Genomic DNA, 20,093 nt, shown 5'->3' on the forward strand with positions numbered 1-20,093 from the left:
AATACATTTTCAAAAACATAGGTCCATCTACTTGATAACATTAAAAATGTATTTCAGAAAAATGCAGCCTATCTAAAATCTACTTAGGTACATTATTTTGTCACAAGGGTTATCCTTGTTATTTTATTCCTTGGTATTTTTGCTATGTCCAGATTGTGTTACAGCTATTGTCAGTTCTATAATTTGTTTCACATTATGTGTCTTTATGATATGTCCAGTGTGGGGCCACTTGAATTTCCCTTAGTGGAATAATAAAGTTTCCATTGAACCTTGAATATTGAAACAACAGAAGTGACTGTACTCAACATCTGGCCACAGTGTGTGTACAAAGTAAGATCATTTCTCAAAGCACATTGATGTGACTTTAACCATATGAGCACCTTTTCGGGCTCTTTGTTCTATGGTGATAATGCAGATTACAATACATAATCTGCCGCATCTGTAATTGCATCCATTCATCCTCGTGCTGAGCAAACAAAGTTGTTGAGTTGGTAATGTGTTGTGAGAGCGCCAGATGTTGTGTACAGTAGCAGTTCTGTGGAGTTCAGAAATGACATGTGGTTCACTGAACAGTATTTGTTCTGTATTTAACATCTGTTTCTCTCATTTCGTCAAGTTCTCCTTCGTGATGTTGTTATGCACCTCTAGCAACTAAAGTTTGTTGGACAAAGTTGTTGTTGAGCCATCGTGAAAACATACCATTACGTCTTATCGTAATAGTATAAGACTATACTATACGATAAGTATAGTATAGTCTATACTTATCTGACCTTATAGGGTCAGTTTGTTAAATTCAGTTCAGTTGTGCACAAAAACATGTTCTTCTAAAAATGACAGTGAAGTAATGGCATTATGAGGCCAGATGTGCAACTATTTCTTCCTCATTGGGATTGCGTGCAAATTTTCAAATGTCCTTCAGTCTGTGTTCTCACCTCTGCGTGCAGAAATCTGGAAGTAAAATTCTCTCCCGTCGGTGCAACGTGGGTGTCATTTCTGACATGTGTCATCAGGCAGATGCATTGGCTTTGGGGCTCTGGAGGGAAAAACTCAGGCAGGGCACTGAGGTGTGAGAGGAATATCTGACAAGAGCTCATCTTTGCAGCTACATGTTTTAGGGCAACTTTCAGGTTCAGGTAGGGATAGTGAAATATTAAGTCAGTGGGATCTTCAACTTGACTTTGGCAAGTGCTGTGTTTATACCACAGGCTATTCCTGCCGCGCTCTACAGATAGAGACAGCTGCAGTCCTCCAGACAGGTAGGGACGAAGGTGGCAGCATTGTTTTGGACTCGTACCTTTTGCATCTTTGAAGAACCCATACCAGAAAAAGTTGTTGGCTCAGTGACAACAGGTGAAACACAAAAGCTGTGAATCTAACTTCGAATTGTGATGCTAATCAAAGAGGAAGTGTCTGTGTTAGCTGCTGGGGACAGGTGGTTCTGGAAGCAGTGCTATGGTGTTCAGTCCAATCTAGCAGCCTAGAGACAGCAGCAGGTCATTTCTGCTTCCCCAAAGTGAATTTTCTGTGTCTCTGGCTTTCTAACATTTTCTAACATGCCCCTCTTTCTATCCTTCAGTTATGGGATGTTTTCAAGATGATGTGACAGAATTTGTAACCTTGTATAGACCCCCGAATGCCTGCATAAGTTTACTTTCAGCATGCATAGTTCAATATTTAGCAGGAACCTGATGAGGACTGATACCAGCCCTACTGAGAAACTTAAAGGAGACTTGGTTATTGTAGCAGAACCCCCAAAATGAGGGATTGTGGCTTTACTGATGAGCAGTGAGGTTTATTGGAAGTAAACCCAGAGCTGTACGTACAGCTACAAAAACACACTCTTACAACCCTAATGTTTGAACAAAATATTAACATTCACTACTAAAATATCAACCCTTACTCAAAAACTATACCAATATTCATATACAATAAAACAAATTCACAATTTCAACCAATCAATAATAGAAATATTCTTATTTACAGATTAAATATACCTTGTGCCTCTATATAGGGGGTCGCCAATAATAAGATAATGACGTTGTTGCATCTTGTCTGTGTGTGGGACAGAGTGCATATTTACCAGGTAAAACAATGTAACAAGCTGCTCATTCAGCTGTTGAACTGCAGTCATAGAAACAGGGTCGTGAGGCAAAAATGTACCGATGTACAGCAAAAGATAAAGAATCTATGCAAGTTAATTCACAAATGCATTATATCATCACTTCATTTTGCTTTAGATGTTATCTACAGTTTTACACAAACATGTACTTTACTCTAGGGACAGACTCTTGTCTCTGTTAAAGCTGAATAGGAAACCCTTTGGCAGGTTTTACTAATAATTATTCCAAAATTCCCAAAAGAGTTCAACTTTAAAGAAAGATAAAAAATGAAGGATAAGAATGTGCAAATTCCTTCCAACCCTACTCTTAAACAATTAAAGAACCCACACCACAAGAAAACCAACTTTCAGAACAAAAGTTATTTTAATCAACTAATAAGGCAAATGTACTAATGGTTAATTGGTGGAAGGTTCCAGCCAGATGACTTTTACTGTCCTGGTTTAAAACTTCCACTCCTGAATAAAACAAGTGCCTCTATTTACCTGCTGCTTATGCATGCAGGTCAGTTCACTTAGCAGCTTTATTTGTTTTTCCAGAAGTAGTTTTGGATCTTACTTGTGTTTTTTCATATTGATCACAACGATATTGAAGAAAATACAAATGATGGTGATGATGAAGCTCAGACCTTTTTCTAGTTGAAAATATCTGTATGAAGGGTTAAAGGATTGCTGTAAGCCTTTTATCATATGTTTTTTTTTTTTTTGTTTTTTTTGTTTTTTCCAAGAACACATTCATTTAGATTTTGTATTATAGTGTGAGTGAGGTTCAGTATGTGGTTGTAACTTTCCTTAATAATTAACACTTCATCTAGTTTGATCTATCAACTATGAAACTGCATATCTCTAAGATGTTCCTTTTGCAGAGATATGTTGCAGTCTACATTATGAATGAACTGCTCTGACATATTTTTTACTCAGACGTCCCAGTGCAGGAAGAGCGATGCAACTAGCATTATACACGCACCAGTAAACATGTGAGTTAGTGCATTTTTTGAAAGGACACACAAATGTCACAGCAGTTTTATATAACAAGTACTACTGGAACCCATTGAGGCTTGATCTTGTGTTTTTTTTTCTTCTTCTAGCTGATATACCATTTTATTACATCAATTTTACAGTGGCATTTGGCATTCCTCATGCAGCGTGTCTTGGCTATAAAAACACACTAAATTGAGTCTTGTTTAGTGGCAGTGAATACCTGACGGTGCTACCAGTCATTCTGGAAGTCTGAAGCTGATGAGAAACGATGGAAGTATATTACAGCTGCTTCCAGCTCTTCTGCTGTCAGGCCAAAAACAACTATTAACAGCTACTAACGGTGGGAACACCAGGGAGAACTCACACAAACTACACACAAGTACACAGAAACACTTCCCATCTTGACTCCCCATCTTAACTGAGGTCAATTCACCTACTTTGAAGAATCGCATTTGAAAAAATAAACCAAACACACTCACACACATATAAATAAAGATATAAATCTGTTATTCATAAACCCCAGAGGGGTGAAGTCAGTTAGAGGATACCTTAGAAATACAAACAGATGCCAAGACTGCCAAAAAAAGATTCCAAGAGACAGAAGAATAAACAAGTCAATGTCTCCACTGGACTAGATGAAGAGTAGTGCCATTGTTAGGGTAATCACACATGAGCCAACCCACCAAGAAGAGAAACTGAAAAATACTGGAAAAGTATACAGGAGAAGGAAGCATCACAGAAGAGTGACCACTAGAGCAGAACACACTCTAAATTATGCATGGAAAGACCACTGTAACTACATGCTATTCACAAGTAAGAATGACTCCAAAGCTAATGATTCTATTCTGTTCTTTGTGTTTGAAGCATTTTATGTATTTTTTGTTGAATCCTGATACACTAGTGGAACTTGATTGTACTCTAATCTTCAGGATTGATTTTAAATGAAATCTGGATATGAATTGAACCTGTTAGTCTTCTCAAGTACCCTGATATGACATTTCTTTATAATCCCTTGCTAGATGAATAAAACTAAGCAGAACTGGTGATGTTGGGGGACTTTTAGCACCTGCTCTACCCACACAGGGACACATCAGAACCACTTGGATGGTGCTGCCTGGTTCTGTCCCTTTTGCTTTCTCCCCTGCAGCACTCATTATGAGTCACCCACCAAAGTAGGATCTGAATCCCTGAGTGTATTTAATATTCCACTTCCTGTTTGCTTACTTATGAGCGCGCTAGTATTTATCCTCCTATGGCGATTTTTAAGTATTCATTTCAAAGAAACGCTATGATCCGATCAGTTTATTGGGAAGTCATCTACATTTTCTCATGAACAGATTATAAAGCACAATTTGCAGTGGCTGACTCACCAAAACTGATGAACTGTTGGATGATTTGTTTGCTTCAGTTCACATTATAGGGAAGGAAGATCATCAGCGTTTACTGGATGTGGGGCATTTTATTAAGTTCTGCAAAAAAACGACTGTCCAAAAAACACCAAAAGCCTTTTAATAACTAAACAGGTTGTTTATGAAAAATGCAACCTCTTAATACAAGAGAAACACTATCTCTTCTATTAGTTTTAATTTAAGTTCTTGGAATGTTTCTATTGATGAGGTTATTATGTTCAGGAGCTGAATTAACACAACCTTTAGGAGTTCTGCTGTTGATGTCTGACCAGAGCCTGTTTAAACAGATCCTCAATCGAAGCATATTGGTGGGCTCTGGAGTGTCTCAAAGAATGATCATTACCCTGGTTCACTTGCATTGAAAAAAAAAAAAAAGCATTGGCTGAAGTTAGAAATGTAACGGGTTGTAAAATGATTTATCACATTAGTAGAAACAAAGACCAAATTTACCTCGTATAAAACCTCTGCCCTTTTTCTTGACAGATCGCTTGTTCTTCTCCTAATGCTTTAATGGATGTTTGGCTGTTGAGTTATTGATATTGTATTCATCTGCCATATAATCAGACACCTTGTAGGTGGTAAGGAATATGTTTACATAGAATTTGTAAAAGTAATTTGAAAAAAAAAATCAAAAAAACTACTAACCTTAAGTTATGCAAACATGCAGAGTGGATTACACTCTGATCAGTCAGATGAGTCCAGACCTGATCTGACTTTATGTCATGTGCATGTGTCATCACATGCACAAGATGTAGCATGTGATGCTAAACCTTTCTTCTCATCTATTTAAAGCTCATAATGTCTTATTGCTGAACTCTGGACTTGTTAGATAAAAATCAAAACCTTTGTGCAAAGATAAGCATAGAAAGGAATTTAGACAGTCCATCTAAAGAGAGGGGAAGAGAAAAAGTTCATTTTAAAAACTGTCTTGATGCAGATGGTAAAAAAGAAGCTCAAAGAAGATAAAGTAAATAATAAAACTACAGATCAGGGTAGGGGACTGTTAAGGACAGGTTTTGCGTCTGGCGTCAGCGTTCTGGAACATGGCCATGGTCACGTAACTCTGTTGGTGAAGATGATGAGCCGGGTTGCTTACTGGAAAAGGATTTTAGGGAGCCACGTTTAATTTTATAGAACTTTCCAGAAGGACGACTCAGAGGAGGATCAAGTGAAAAGCTGGCAACCTCCATAATGGGCTCAGTCTAACACCCCTAATTCTGTCAAAAGCCCATTGTAAGGCCCTACAAAGCTCCTCAGTGTCAGACAGCAGTTCATATACACAAAATGGTTCCAAATCTGAGGCACTGCAAAGAAAAACAAATAAAGGACAGTTCACACTTGTAATTTAATATCATTCCTCTTTAATGTCTGGCAGAATGAAAAGAAGTTCCATTGTTTCCCCAAATGTCTGTTTCTACCTTACAGCTTATTTTCTGTGTTTCTGTAAGTTCATCTCTCCTTCCTTTGGCTGTTTGGCCTTTTGTTTGGTACTTAGTTATTTGTTTAACACTTCTTAAGCCTTTCTATACAGCTTAGTTACTAAGGATGTGATGTAGTGATGGTGTGTGCCACCAGTTTGCCACCATTAGCTGGCACTGCATAGATCACAGTGACCAGTTGAGACAGAACAGACCACTAGACTTCAGCCAAGGGTAGTTTCTCCAGAGTTCTACAGGCTTACATAAATCAATGCAGATATGTTTATGTGAACTTTTCAGAGAACTATCTGACATAATTAAAATATATTATCCTACGTTATTTGTGATTGTGCCTCAGCTGATTCTTTTTTGGTGTGAGAGCAAATCAATCTTAATTTGTGCATAAAAAATTGTGAAAAAGTGTGAACTCTTTTATAAGATTATATTTCAGTTGACTGCCCCGTCATTAGTCTTCATCACTACTGGCTGCTCTCTCTATCTGTGGTTTTATTCACATGTAGCTGGCTATCTGATAAACTAAACAGGTTTTTATATGTTTTGGTCTTTCATCCACATCTAACTTCCATTTAATAGTACTAAAGTATAGCACTCAAACATTATTTAATAGCACTGAACAATCCAGCCAAATTAAAGATTTGTGAATTCTCCTTTTTTGCATTTGCGTGTGAATATTGGAACCTGAGATTTGGAGGTAAGCACATGACAGTCTGCAATGTGACGTCAGAGCCGTGACATTGCCGCCATGTTTAATTCCTAACAAGTCATGGTTGTTTTGAAAGATTGTGATGGCTGATAGGTTTTAGCTTTGCCCTGCACTGCCCTCTATGGGTTTGGCGTGTTTTAAACAACACTTATTTGATGGAATTCAGTGGTTTTGTGTGGATGAACAGTTTTCTTAAACCGATCAGGTGTGCACAAGATTATTTTATGGAAAATAATAGGTCTGAAAAAGACCCGGCTACATGTGGGCTAGGCCTGTATGTATCCTCCTTCTATGGTTCATCTACACCCCTCACGTGCTGTTCTCTTTCTCTTCCTTGTTTTTCTTTTCTTTTTTACTTATTGCTTGAGGAGAACTAGTTTACCTCTTTCACACATAATTGTACAAAAAGGTATCTTAAACAGCTGTTCAGTTCAATGGGCTGGAATACAGGATTTAGTACTGTTAGCTGCAGAGCACCGATTTGTTTCAGATCACACTCCCACACACTCTGGAATGTGGGGATGGAAGATAAATTCTTTCTTGATGTATTGTAAATTGACTAAATTTATAGTGTGTTCTTCTGGTCACATTGGATCCATGGTTTCCCAATCGCATTCACAAACGTTCCCACATTCTTACAGCGATAAGCAGATCTGGAGGCAGCTTGGGGCTAAGGACCTCTACCAGCGGCACAGATGACGAGAAGACTAATCTTCCCACTGAACCAGTTTAATTTTATATCATATACTTACTGACCCTTTCTTTTATTGAACTAAGGAAATAATTTTCTGAAAGCAAATATTCAGAAAATCACAATATCGCCCCTGGGAGGTGTTTACAGGATGACAGGTAGACATTGGGTGCTAGCACCTATGTCTGGAAAAATAACAATTGCAGCATGGTCTTTCTGGTAACATCTGCTTGCTTGCTTCATATTTCTCTCTGTAGCCTAAAGATTTATAATTTTCCGGGATTATTGAAGCTATTTCAGTCCTCAGATAATAAAGCGATAAGTAGATAGATCTGGGATTTAGGAAATATTGATGCATGTTCCATTAAGTTTGCTTATCAGTTGGACTAAAGCATAAATGGAAACACAGGCTAACAGAGGAAATTCTCATTTGGCAGCTTTGAATCATCTGCCTTATCTGTTTCTCTGATCTCTCTATTACAGACTCTTTGGGGGAAGCTTAGTAGCTAGGTTGAGATGCAAAATAAAGATTAAAGAAAATATTTTACCATAACAAGAAGGACACTACAATTAAATGGTGAGGAAAGGCATAACTTCCCTTTAGTTAACTCTTTCCATGGCTGTTTTGCTAAATATAAATGACTCAAAATAACATTTTCCTAAATTCATCTGTGCATTCTGGATTTACCTACTCCAATGTGGTTAGATGGATAAAGAACAGTAATCCCAGATTCCAAGGCATCTGACACTATTTAGTGTTCAGAGAAAACAAACAAAAAAATAATAATGGATGGAAATGGTGGAAATGATACAGTCACAGATCCATGTGAAATGTTGTTAGCTGGGCAAACTTGAGAGTTGAGAGTTTTAATGTTGCCCCTGATGGCATCAATAGCTGTAGATTATTTGTCCCTTTGCTTCAGTTCAGGTGCCAAAGCACAAGTGCCGTCTCTAGTCCCTTAGAAGCTCCAGTTCATATCAAGTAGTCCCAGTCCTTCCAGTACAATCCAAACATGTAGACAGATTGAGTTACAGACCGTCCTTAACTCTGGTTATAATGCTGTATAGTGCAATTCAGTTCATAATGCCAGTTTGGAGAAATTTATCTAAGAAAGCTCAGTAAATTGCATGTAGTCAATGTCAATTTCATTTAAAAACAAATAACTGCACCAACATGCTGTACAGTATTCATAAAAACACATAAAAATAAAACTCAATAAATTAAACAGACAGGACAGGTAAATGACAATATCTTAAGTAAATGCCAAGTAATGATTTGAAGTGTTCCAGACTATGTGCAGACCTAATGTTAAAGGGTAAGTTATTCCACAGACTAAAACTAGTAACAGCAAATGTTCCAGTCTCCTCTATTCTTCAGTCTGGTTCTGGAAACATGTCACTGACTCTTTTCACATCATACTTAAAGCAGTGTCTGCTTTAAGTATTGATATATGTCTTCATGAATGTTTAATTGAATTCTAAGACCCAGAAATTGTTTGCAGGTCATATTTCCCCACATATTTTACATTGTTTGGGTGTATGTCTTATGTAGGGAGAGGGAGGTGGTTATTGTCAGTGTCCTTCAGCTGCTGCACTCCACAACCAGCTAGCAAACAGTGTAATTAAAGCATACATGACTGAGTGTATGCAAAACGTCTGAGTGCCAGTGCAGTCTGTGTGTGCTGGCTTGTCATGCAGCCCTAACACATCCTGACAGGCCAACATGCATCTAATTTGATACGCTGGTGGATCCTGTAAGGGCTGAGAGTCATTTAAAAGGAATGTACAGAGACATGTATACTCATATACCCACACTTACACATTCAGCTGCAACCAACATACCAAGATGGAAAATATACTGATATAAATGTGTGCAGAAGGAAAGATAAATAGATTTGAAGTTATGTTCTCTGATATGTGCTTGTGGTTTATTCTGGTGTCATTTTTGTTCCACTTCAGTCCAAAAGGCTTTTGTCTAAGGAGATATTTTTCCTTCTTGTTAGAACGCTGAACCAAAGAATCTTTGATAAAAGTGTGGAAGAAAAGTATTGAGAAAGTATTTTTTTTAAAAGACGGGTCTTGAGGTCCTCTTCAGAGAAACCTGCATTTTAGAAATGTTGTAAAAGATAAACAGGAGTTGGAAAAAAATTGCTCTAGTCTACATATCATTGTATCACTTAATTCCCAATGATTTAATGCTGAACTAACTGTTAAATTAACAGCATTATGGCTCTGTTACCTTGGCCACAGCGCTGAAAAGGAACCCGAGTCAATCTAATGGTGATCCATTCCATCAGAGTATTATACGAATGTTGTCTTGTGCATCTTCATAAATGTCATTCTTGAGCATTTATGACCATGTGGTAATGATGGTGAATGGACTTCATGTGAATATTGCATGAGCTTGTAGATGTCCTGTAGTGAATATTAGAGTGGAGCTCATAGAGTGGTACATAATGACCAACGGTGAGGTCTTCTGTTTCCCACCCACTCAAGTCCAAATACTCTGGCTCAGTAATGACACCACTTTCATTTGTACAATGGCCTTAATTAAAATGGTAATGGGACCCAGCTCTGATTTCTCCTAGCTTGCTTTGGCCACTGGGATTCTGTAACAGCAGAACAAACTGCTTCAGTTTGTCACTGAGGACCACCCTGATGTAAACATTTGAAACCGGAGAAAGACAGAATGAGAAAATAAAGTGTGTATTAAAGAAACCAAGACTGGAAGATGAGAGGAAGGAAATGAAATGTTTTGAAACCAAACCCTATTGATCCACGCAATGTTACTGTCGTTCTTTATCTGAGCGTTCCCAACTCTTCATCTCCTCTTTCTCCATCATTTTCTCCTCACTGTCAGATTCTAATTCAACTTTTTTTTAATACTCTCTGTTTCTCTCTCTTACTTTTTTGTGCCCCAAGGTATAATCAAATAACTGCCAGAAAGATGAAGTGTGCCAGGAACAGGATTGCAGTGCAGAGGATAGAAACATTCTCTTATGTTTCATAGATACTCGGTGATTAATAACAACAACCGGACAGACTTAGCTGCAGGGGTTCAGCTAAATAAAGTTGGCAGTGTATATTCTTTGAGGAATCGATTGGGTCATCTTGTACATGACAATGACAACAGTATGACAGGATGTAAAATCATAGGAGTTTACCTTTATATATTAAATCCATTTTTTGTCCCTCTCTCCTTACATTTGTCCACCTGTTTACCACTGAATCCAGATAAGCAGAAGTAGAGTTAACAGGACCTGGGAGGAAACCCAGATATTTTCTCCCCACTGACTCTCTTCAACTTCATGTAGTTTAAGATGCCAAGTGTGGCATCCCCTTAAATAGTGAGCGTTAATTCAATATCTACATTATCTTAGTACCTAACTTAGTGATTTATTTAGTGAGTAACTAATGGTAGAAACTGAATAATATGATATTTTATTAAAAGTTGCTGGCTGTGTAAGGAACCAGGCAACCCATTCTAATGCCAACTACCTTCTTGCTCATATTAAAAACCATCACTGTGTCTGAGAAGACGGACATGTCTGCTTTGTTTAAGTAAATTCATAGACAAGGCTATTCAGCAAAATGTGTTTTATGTCTTCCGTTTGACATATTTTGGGCATGATCCCTTAGTAACAGCAAACTGAAAGGCTACAACAAACCCACCACAAAGTGCAGTGAGCTCTTCCTCTTGGTGGCAGCAGACTCTGTTCTAATCTAAATATGTCCACTGATAAATTAGGCTGTCTTCCCTCATAAATGCCTCATTTTACCTACTTTTGATTCATCACAGTTTCTTCCATATCAGCTGAATGGACCCATGCAGACCTTTCCAGAAACGCAGCTCATCACCCGGAATTTGAAGCCTTCCTCAACTGTTGCTAATGCAGCATTAAATGTCAATGTCAGCCAATCAAGAATGTGCAAGTACCCATTGAGAACAACTAATTGTAATGTTCGCAGTATTTTTAAACTTTACCTTGCAATCACCGTAATGATGGATACAGTGATTGCCTCTGTGATTACTGTAAAGCTCCATTCTAAGCTATTATCACCCTGTCATTTGAAGAGAGCCTTGATAATGCAAAACCTCAGATTGCACTGAGTGTTGGTCTTAATTTCCACAATATCTATGAGAAACAGGCACTGAATGGTAAAGGTCACGGGAAGAGTTGTGTTACACAAGCATAGATGTTTTGATGCATTGGTATTGATTTAGTCACAGTAATGTTACTTCAACCATGTTTTAACACTGAGGTTGGATATGGAAGTAACGTCCCAATGTGTTCACTCATTCAGTGGAGGTTGATGTTTACAGTTGAAATGCTAATAATTTTTTCCAGGTTTCTAATGAGGTAGCACATGACTATGTATTTCTAAATATCAGAGCGCAGGGCCCAGAAATATCCTGCATTAAAGTTTTTGTTTTGCCTCTCAGGAGATTTAGTACAGAGCTGTGTTTTATTGTCTCACTTACTACTGAAATGTCTAACCTCACACAGGTTGTTAAATTTTGATAGTTTTCAGTTGGATTGATCCTTGTGCGTCTGAAAATGTTCAAATCCCTGCAGCCGAGTTACTCTTGCGTCCAGAAGTTTACATACGCTCAATAAAAAGTCACATACACCTTTTTCTCTCACTGAGTTCGGTTAAATCAGACCAAACTTCCCTTGTTTCAGGTCAGTTAGAATGATCAAAATGATTTCTATTTGCTACAATAATGAAAGAATATGTCAGATTTATTTGTTTGTGGTGTCTTTTTTGGGGATATCCGATGAAAAGGGCTGACACTTTTCAGATGTTAATTGGTAAAAACAAAATGGAAACCATGTATATTTTTTTTACTTCATAGTCAAACATTGTTTAACTAATTTGAATAAAAAGCTGAGCTTGACTGCATTAATAGATTGCTAATTGGAATTTATATATGACTGGATTGAATTAACTTTGCTGGTAAAAGGCGTGTTGTGCCTTGGCTCTGTGTTTATAAACTGAATGCGTAGTTGCCATAAGAGCTCCCAGCAAAGATCTTCTCCGAGAACAGATCTCACACACACACCAGAATTCCAACAAATACAGTTGAAATTCTGTGAGTGACAGAACTGGAAAATGAATCCAGAGAATGATTTTGTATGATATTTCATTTGAAACATTTGAAACAGCTTATTTTTTAATATTTTCTACCAACAAAGAATGCACCTTAACTGTACTCTGTATTGAGCTCTACTTCCTGTTTACTATTGCCATTTTTAGCATCAATATTTGATTAAATTGAACTCTACATAGCGTGGTTGGAGAAGAAAAATTAGCTAATTTGCATTTTCTTTTTTACATTTTAATGTTATTTAAAATTCACATAATTGAGTAGAAATGTAGCTGGTGTCTTTGATTTTCTCAAAAGGTTTTTTGACCCAAATCTACGGTGGCCCTGAGGTGCAAACCACTTCAATAAATTCAAAAACACAACATTAAGAAAGCGCGATTGCAAATTACTAAAACATTAACAATGCACAATTACAACTTACAAAAACGCTTCAACATTAACAACATGTAAAGGGTATGTCCCAGTTGGAGACCTGTCCTGAAGCATGAAACTCAAGAAGCAGACGCTGCAGTGGGTGAAGGTGAGCAAGATGGTGGACAACTTATCAGATTTTCACCTTGGTAAAGAGTTCATAACATTTAGATTATGCATTTAATTACCTGAATCTGTTGTACTTGTATTTTTACACACATTTTTGTTTAAGAAGTAGTGAAATATAAAAGTTTTATGTGTTTTTAAAAGTTCAAATCATTTTCTAGCCTGTTATTCTTACTGTTTTGTGATAACTGAAAACCTTGGTTTTGTGGAAAGGTGGTGTAATCAGATTCTTACCTCAGACTCTGGGCTTTCCCTTTAATGGTCCAACCTTGGTAATGTCCTGAAGCATAAAGCTCAAGAAGCAGACGCTGCAGTGGGTGAAGGTGAACAAGAGAGAACTTCTCAAATATTTGGAAAGCCAGGGCACGATATTGTCTCAGCACACGGCTTCAGTCAGATCATTTTTAATTTGCTGGAGGACATTTAATAGAATGAAAAGAACCACAAAGTTTTTATTATAACTAATTTATTTTAATACTTTCTACTAGCAAATTTACACACATTTCTCCTCCTCTTAATAAAGTATAATGGTACATGAGCACACCCCATTAATATTTATGAACCTACCAAATGTTTAAGAGGGCAGTCTGGTAATGGAGCCCCTCCAACAGGAAAGCTTTGGAACTTTTAGTGGTTCTGTTGGTGTCGGGGCATCGATGGCCTTGAGCTGGTGGTTCAAGTAAATCAAGGCCTAGAAATGTTAAACATTAAACACAACCTATTAATGAGAAGGAGGGAACTCTTTTAGGGGGTTTGGACTACAGCTGACATCCTCTGGCGTAAGCTAAGAGACATTTTTTAAAAGTTAGCTAGACAGTTCCAATTTTTTTTCACATTTTGTCACATGACAGAGACTTCATTTTATAGCATTTTAGATTATCCTTTCCTTCCATGATCTACGTGTCATCTTCATGCCTCACAGTCAATGGGATGGCCCCCATCAAAGTTGAGTCACTTCACTGATATTATGTTCCTGATTTACCTCACCAACTTGTAGCAATTATGAACTGTAAGGGATAATAAGAGATTGCAGAATGAGTGTGATATAATACAGAGTGAGGACAGCTGCAGGGGTCCACAAGCATAGAAGGGCTGGTTAGAGTTGACAGGAAGAAAGCTGCAGCAACATACTGAACAAATCTGGATTTAAAAAAAAAACAGTTAAAAACTACAAAGGACTTAAGTTTCCATGTCCTAGAAGGGCCTAACCAAAGTAAAGACATAAGACATATTTGAGCACAGTGGGTCTTCATCCAGTCTGACTGAATTGTAGCTATTTAAAAGGGGAAAAAAAGTGTAGTTATGTCACATATATCATGAAGTGCATCTATCTTGTCATGTTGTGAGTGGTGTTGATTTAGGACCCAAATGCAGAAAGGCAGAGGCGTTAAGTAAATGAATAAAGCCATGACATCATTATCTGGATTGTTCAGTGTTACTTAGAAGCACAGTGATAGTATGTTGAAGCTTCTGAGTGAAGAAAGTAATTTAAAATGGCATCTTCTTGTGATATTTAGAAAACAGGAATAACTGTGGTAATTCTAATTGACCTAAAACAGTAAACATTCACATTAATGTCAGACAGTGAGAAACTGAAGGTTTACAGTTTATGTAAACATCTGGGCTTACCTGTACGTTGCCTGGGCTGTTTTTGTGTTTTCAAGATAAAATGCCAACAAAATGACTTCAAATAATATAAAATGTTGAGTTTCAATAATATTTATTGACTGTGGGCAGCTTGACTTTTCACTTTGGCAGCTTTAATATTTTTCCTGTTTATTTACTTGGCATTCACAAACACAGATATCTTTAAAAAATGATCGTCCGAAAACAGATATCTATGTTTAGACTCCGAATTGTTTACAAATGGCAGGTGTTAGGGAAGTCGCTCTATCTGTTGTTTTCAGCTTAGCTTCCAAGCTTGACTGGCTGTCCAAGCTCCAGCTCCAGCAGAGTTTTAAACACACAGTTTTACAGTGAGAAAATCCAATTACATTCAGCACCTGGAAAGACAGGGAGAAGGGAGATGGACAGATGGGATCCTCTCTAAGAAACGAGAGGCAGAGAAAAAAAATCAATGGCAATCCAGCTCAGGTGGAACTAAGCTCAGCGATGCAGCGCCTCTCCTCGCTTCGCACCCATTCTGTGATGAAAGTGGATGTTTGTCTGGGTGTTCATTTTACAAGGATTCACTACATTAACTTCATGAACACTCAAAGATTTTTTAATCATCCCTTTTTTGTCTTTTACTCTTCCTTCCCTTTGTTCTTTCTAATGTTATCTCTCTCTCTCCTTCACTCAACTGCTTCTTTCCTGAGTATCAGCTGAACTGTCTGTTTCCCCCTGTTTTCCTCTGCCACATATGATTTTAAAGTATTTCTCCAATATATTAACAAAGCTCTTAACTTATGTATTTCTGGACGCATGCAACCATTGTATGATTTAACTGATGTGAATATCTGAGAATTTGTTAGGCCTCACAAGCAGTTCATCTGTAATAACTTTGTGGTTTTTAGTCATTTTATTCTTTGTTTTATTTATTAGAAATCGGAATATTGGATAAAGACAACCTTAGTCAAAACAAAAAGCAGTTTTCAAACTATGTAAAATTAAATAAAAAATCAAAAATCTAATGCTCACTTTAATTTTACAAACCCTGTTTGTTCCCAGTTTAATATAGTCACCAAATAAATACGTCCTGTGGGGCAAACTAAAGCATCAATTTAGAGTTGTTGACAATAGCAAACTTTCTGCAGGGAAAATGTGGAAATCCCTTTACTTTGAAAATGGATTATAAGTTCATTATTATCAATGCAGCATCTCCAAAACATTAGCAAAGCTTAGACTTAAAACTGACAGAGTAGATATGCATCCAGCCAATGAAATGAGATTTAAAAAACAAAATCCTTTGAGCTCAAAAGATGAAACAAGATTTTAGACATTTTGGGTGAAATAAAAAATAAATCCCCTTTTTCTGGGGGGAAAAGGAGATTTTCTGTTTTCACAAATGTCAAACTGTGTATTAGAGAATCTCAGTCCTATTCCAGTTTGATCTTTTTTTATTTTATTTTAGATTTTAAACAAAACATGACAAAATGCTTAAGTTTAGCACCAGTGGGAAGCTCTGCAGCTCTTGGTTATCAGCTGAAGTTTCATGTTCACCACAGCTTGTAAGAAATTTGGCCATTGCATTTTAAAACATTGCTTAGCATTGTTTTAAAGAAAAAATACTAAAGTTATTTTCATGCAACACATGCAGAACATTTTGATACAGTAAGAAAGTCAGCAAGTTGCAAATCATGTATTCCTTTACATCATTTGAATGTTTGTCAAAAATGTATAAAATCTAAGAAGAAAAGTTCTTTAATTCAAAAATCTAAACTGCTTCCTGTACTGGGAGGACTGTTTTTTTTTTCTCTAAATACATTTTGTTTCATTGTTCTGAAGGCAAAAACGTCTTAGAGTTGTAAAGACAACCGCCTATATTTAATTTTTCTACAGCTGTAGTCAAGCAGCTGTGGGTCTCGTTGTTTTTCCAAATCTATCCAGCCTTCTGGGTCCAAACATCTGTCCCAGCAGAAAAAACTCCTGGAGATGAAGAAAGGGAACCAATTTCATGAGTTGCTGCCATTTTATAGTAACTGAAGGTCACCAATCACTGCTGTACATCGACATCAACAATCAACACCAGCTCAGCCAGAGTACATGAGACAGTAATACATCACACTGAGTATCTGTTTGACTGTCACCATGCAGATTGAAATCTGGAGTTACCTCAGTGAGCCCTGAGCCAGTGACTCACATGGCTGCTGCTCCATTAGTGACTTCCATGGTCCTTTTTACTGATTACTTTGCAAACAGTTGATAAGACTGTTTGGTTATCAGCTGAAGTCTGAATGTGATTGTTGCGTCCAATCATGTTCAGACAGAAAGAACTCTGTATGTGAGATGAAGCATCTTCAAAAAACCAGACAAGTCCAGCTGCCTTCTGCTTTACACTTAGCATTGTGGAGCGGATGACTGACACTACACACCAGCGTGTTCCAGGCAGCTACATGTATTTTATACCTAAAATCTTAGATTTTTCCACCAGAGATTCAAAAGAAAGAAAAGCATCAACATATTTCCTAAAACCTTTGTTAGCTCAGTAGACAACTTCTCTGTTTGCCACTTGCTGATCATTTCCACCCACACAATCTTACAATTGAAATTTTTTTTCTAAAATTATTCACCTGTACAGAATAAGGGCTTTCTTTCTTTTCATGCAAATGCTGAAATATGTCCACAGAGCCGTTGGGTCACAAAGAGCCCAGAGTGGGCCTCAAACAAATAGACATCTGAAGATGTTTTCCCTCAAGGACAGGCAGTTTGATAGAGCTCAGTCCTGAGTGATGAGCAGGATACTTTCATTTGTCCAAACCTGTAATTATTGTCCTTCATGCTTAAGAGGTCCTTCACTGATTTATTTTCTTCTTACAGAAATGCTAATACTGACATTTTGTATCGATGTGTATGGTTGTTTTGATGTGATAACAGAGTACACGTCATTTTGTGCATGCAGCTAATTGGAAAATTAATTTTTTTGCCTTGGCCAAGTAAATACGATGCCTATAAGGACTAATGATTATTTTAATCATCAATTATTCTGAGTGTTAATTGGATAAAAAAAAAGTCACATTCTGCAGATTTTTCTTTAACCACTGGGTTAACGGACAAAGAAGTTTTTTTTTTCTCCTAAATGTAAAATGTGTACATTTTTTGTAGTTTTTGCTTCATATCTCAGTATGTTGTTCTTTCAGCAAATGACCTTATTTTCAGTCTGTATTCTCCAACTAATGATTCATTGATTACTAAATTTGTTTTTCAATAATCGATTCATCACAATTAATTCAAATAATTGTTTCAGCCCAAATGCTTATTAAGCATAACCGGCTCAGTACTCTTGTTGTATTGTGTTCTTCACACAGCGCCGTCACGCTGCCATAGAGGACCAAGTGGCTGTGGTGGCATAGCAAAAACAAATAAATAAAACAAGCGGTTAAAAATCATTAAAATTAATCAGAATAATTAGTAATTAATTCCTTGAGGACCGACTTTGGGCACTCCTGTGTTAAACTATAAGTCATGTTTGATATATTTAGGGGTTTTTTTATAACTAAAGATAACACAGTGACTTGATTGTGCTAAAGAACAGTACAATGTGCCTAGAAATACATAATACTTCCTGTTTAAATAAAAATGTGTGAAGCATGTTGGTAGATAAAAGCAATACAAAGGTGACAGAAAAAGATGCACTTCCTCCTGCCTTCCTATTTTTAGATACCATCAACATTGTCTTGTAATCCTCCTGGTTCTATTGAAAGAGGAAAGTTGATGACCATTGTAGCGATTTTAATAGTCACCTTCTTTAAATAAAACATTTGGTTCAGGTAATTAGCTAATCAGCCTCAGTAAGTAGAATAGGTTCTGCTTTTATTAAAATTCAACTAAAACTGAAATAGACGTCATACACTGAGATCATGATGTGATCTCTTCATTTTTCCAGACCTCAGTAGATCAATAAGAAACATCAGCAGGGCTGATAGGTGAGTTTTATTTATGGTATGCAGCTCTCACAATGAGCTAACAATTTATATGCTTTGATAGCCCGTTTATAACCCATTAGTGATATAACCAAATCTGCTAACTGATTTAGTAGCTTGTTCATATGAACCTCTAATGATATTTTTTCTTTGCAATTGTAATTTAAATTCTTGCCAGAAAAAAACAGAAAGGAAAAAAGTAGGCATGAAAGCTGAGATGAAGGCATGGCGAGCTCCTGTTGTGTGAAAGATGAAGTGAGGTGTAGATTAGCAACACAAAGGCCTTTAATGGGAATGAAACTCAGGTGTCTTTGATCTTGGCTAAAGCTCTTTTGTTTAAAACCTTCAGTTCTCCCTGGCCATTCATGCTGGCCCTGTGAAGTATAGAACAGAGTGCTTGATTTGGCCTGCTCTTTAGCACTGCGTGTCTAAGGCTAATGGCTCTGAGCTAGCTGGGAGGGGTGAGCGGGGGTGCTAATCCACAGGTGTGTGCTCAGAGTGAGGCCCTATATGTCTGAATACAGCCAAGATGTTCAGACTCATTTTAGCTTCCTTTCAACACACCAAAGCAGTGTTTGGTTGGGATAAGGCTCTGTTACCATAGTAACAATGAAGAATTCACCCCCCCAGTTTGGTTTAATTGTGATTGCTTATGTATTTTCCGTCAGGATCTTTGGTTCATATTCTGTCAATTACTCACACAGCATCACCAAATACACATACAACCCCCCCCCCGCAAAGATGATTATTTATGTTTAAAGATCAAAATTTGACCTCATCAACAAAACTCCTCAATACAACAGTATTGAGGAGTTTTGTTGATGAGGTCAAATTACCTCTAAAGTGACTGAGATTAGTTTAGACTAATTGAGAAAATGCAAAATCTTCATTTGTATCTTGTCTAATGATTCCATTTTGCTCTTCAGACCACCGGTTTCCTGTCAGAGGCCCAATTCTCTGCAGAGTCGCCAGAAACACTCGACCCATTGTTCAAGTTCCACGAAACCATTGCAAAGGTAGGGCTGCTGAGTCTGTCTAATCACTCAAACATCTTTAATTGAATATCTGGTAATTGTAATACTCAGGTAGAGTAAAAGTGTCTTTCTTGGTCATTTAACTGGGAGAAACAAATGCAATAATGTGACTTCATTGAGAAGGAATCCTTAAAATGTGAATTTTACACCCTTTATCCCCAACACAGGCCCTGTACCACAGCATCCCACATGACACACACATTCACACACATGCATTGTGAAATAAGAAACAGTTTGACTTCAACATTAAGAACACATTACTTTGAGTTGCACTTTTAAACGCCAGAAGCTCTGATTTCATTTATTTTTTTTAAAGAGACAGCGGCAAACTTCCAGCAGCAGGGACTGTAGAAGAGCTGGCCCTTTAAGTTAGTGTTTTTTCAAAGTGGGGGCTGCCAGAGTCACAGTGAGGGCCTCAGAAAAATGGAGGGAAGATGACCGGGGGGGGGGGGGGCAAAAAAAAAAAGGCCCCAAAAATTTTTTATTTTTCC

General features: G+C 37.3%; 1 protein-coding gene across 1 annotated transcript in view; it reads left to right on the forward strand.

Annotated features, from left to right (window-relative positions):
- The window catches only part of naaladl2 (N-acetylated alpha-linked acidic dipeptidase like 2), a gene marked incomplete at its 5' end in the record, with an annotated part of 155,643 nt that overhangs the window by 52,009 nt on the left and 83,541 nt on the right, over positions 1-20,093 (forward strand). Inside the window, one exon of the mRNA XM_015040234.1 lies at positions 19,495-19,584. Coding sequence (XP_014895720.1) covers positions 19,495-19,584 — 90 coding nt within the window. The remainder of the gene's footprint in view (positions 1-19,494; positions 19,585-20,093) is intronic.

Source organism: Poecilia latipinna, unplaced genomic scaffold, assembly GCF_001443285.1.
Source record: "Poecilia latipinna isolate Pla-1442-1.1 unplaced genomic scaffold, P_latipinna-1.0 Scaffold501, whole genome shotgun sequence".
Classification (NCBI taxonomy): domain Eukaryota; kingdom Metazoa; phylum Chordata; class Actinopteri; order Cyprinodontiformes; family Poeciliidae; genus Poecilia; species Poecilia latipinna.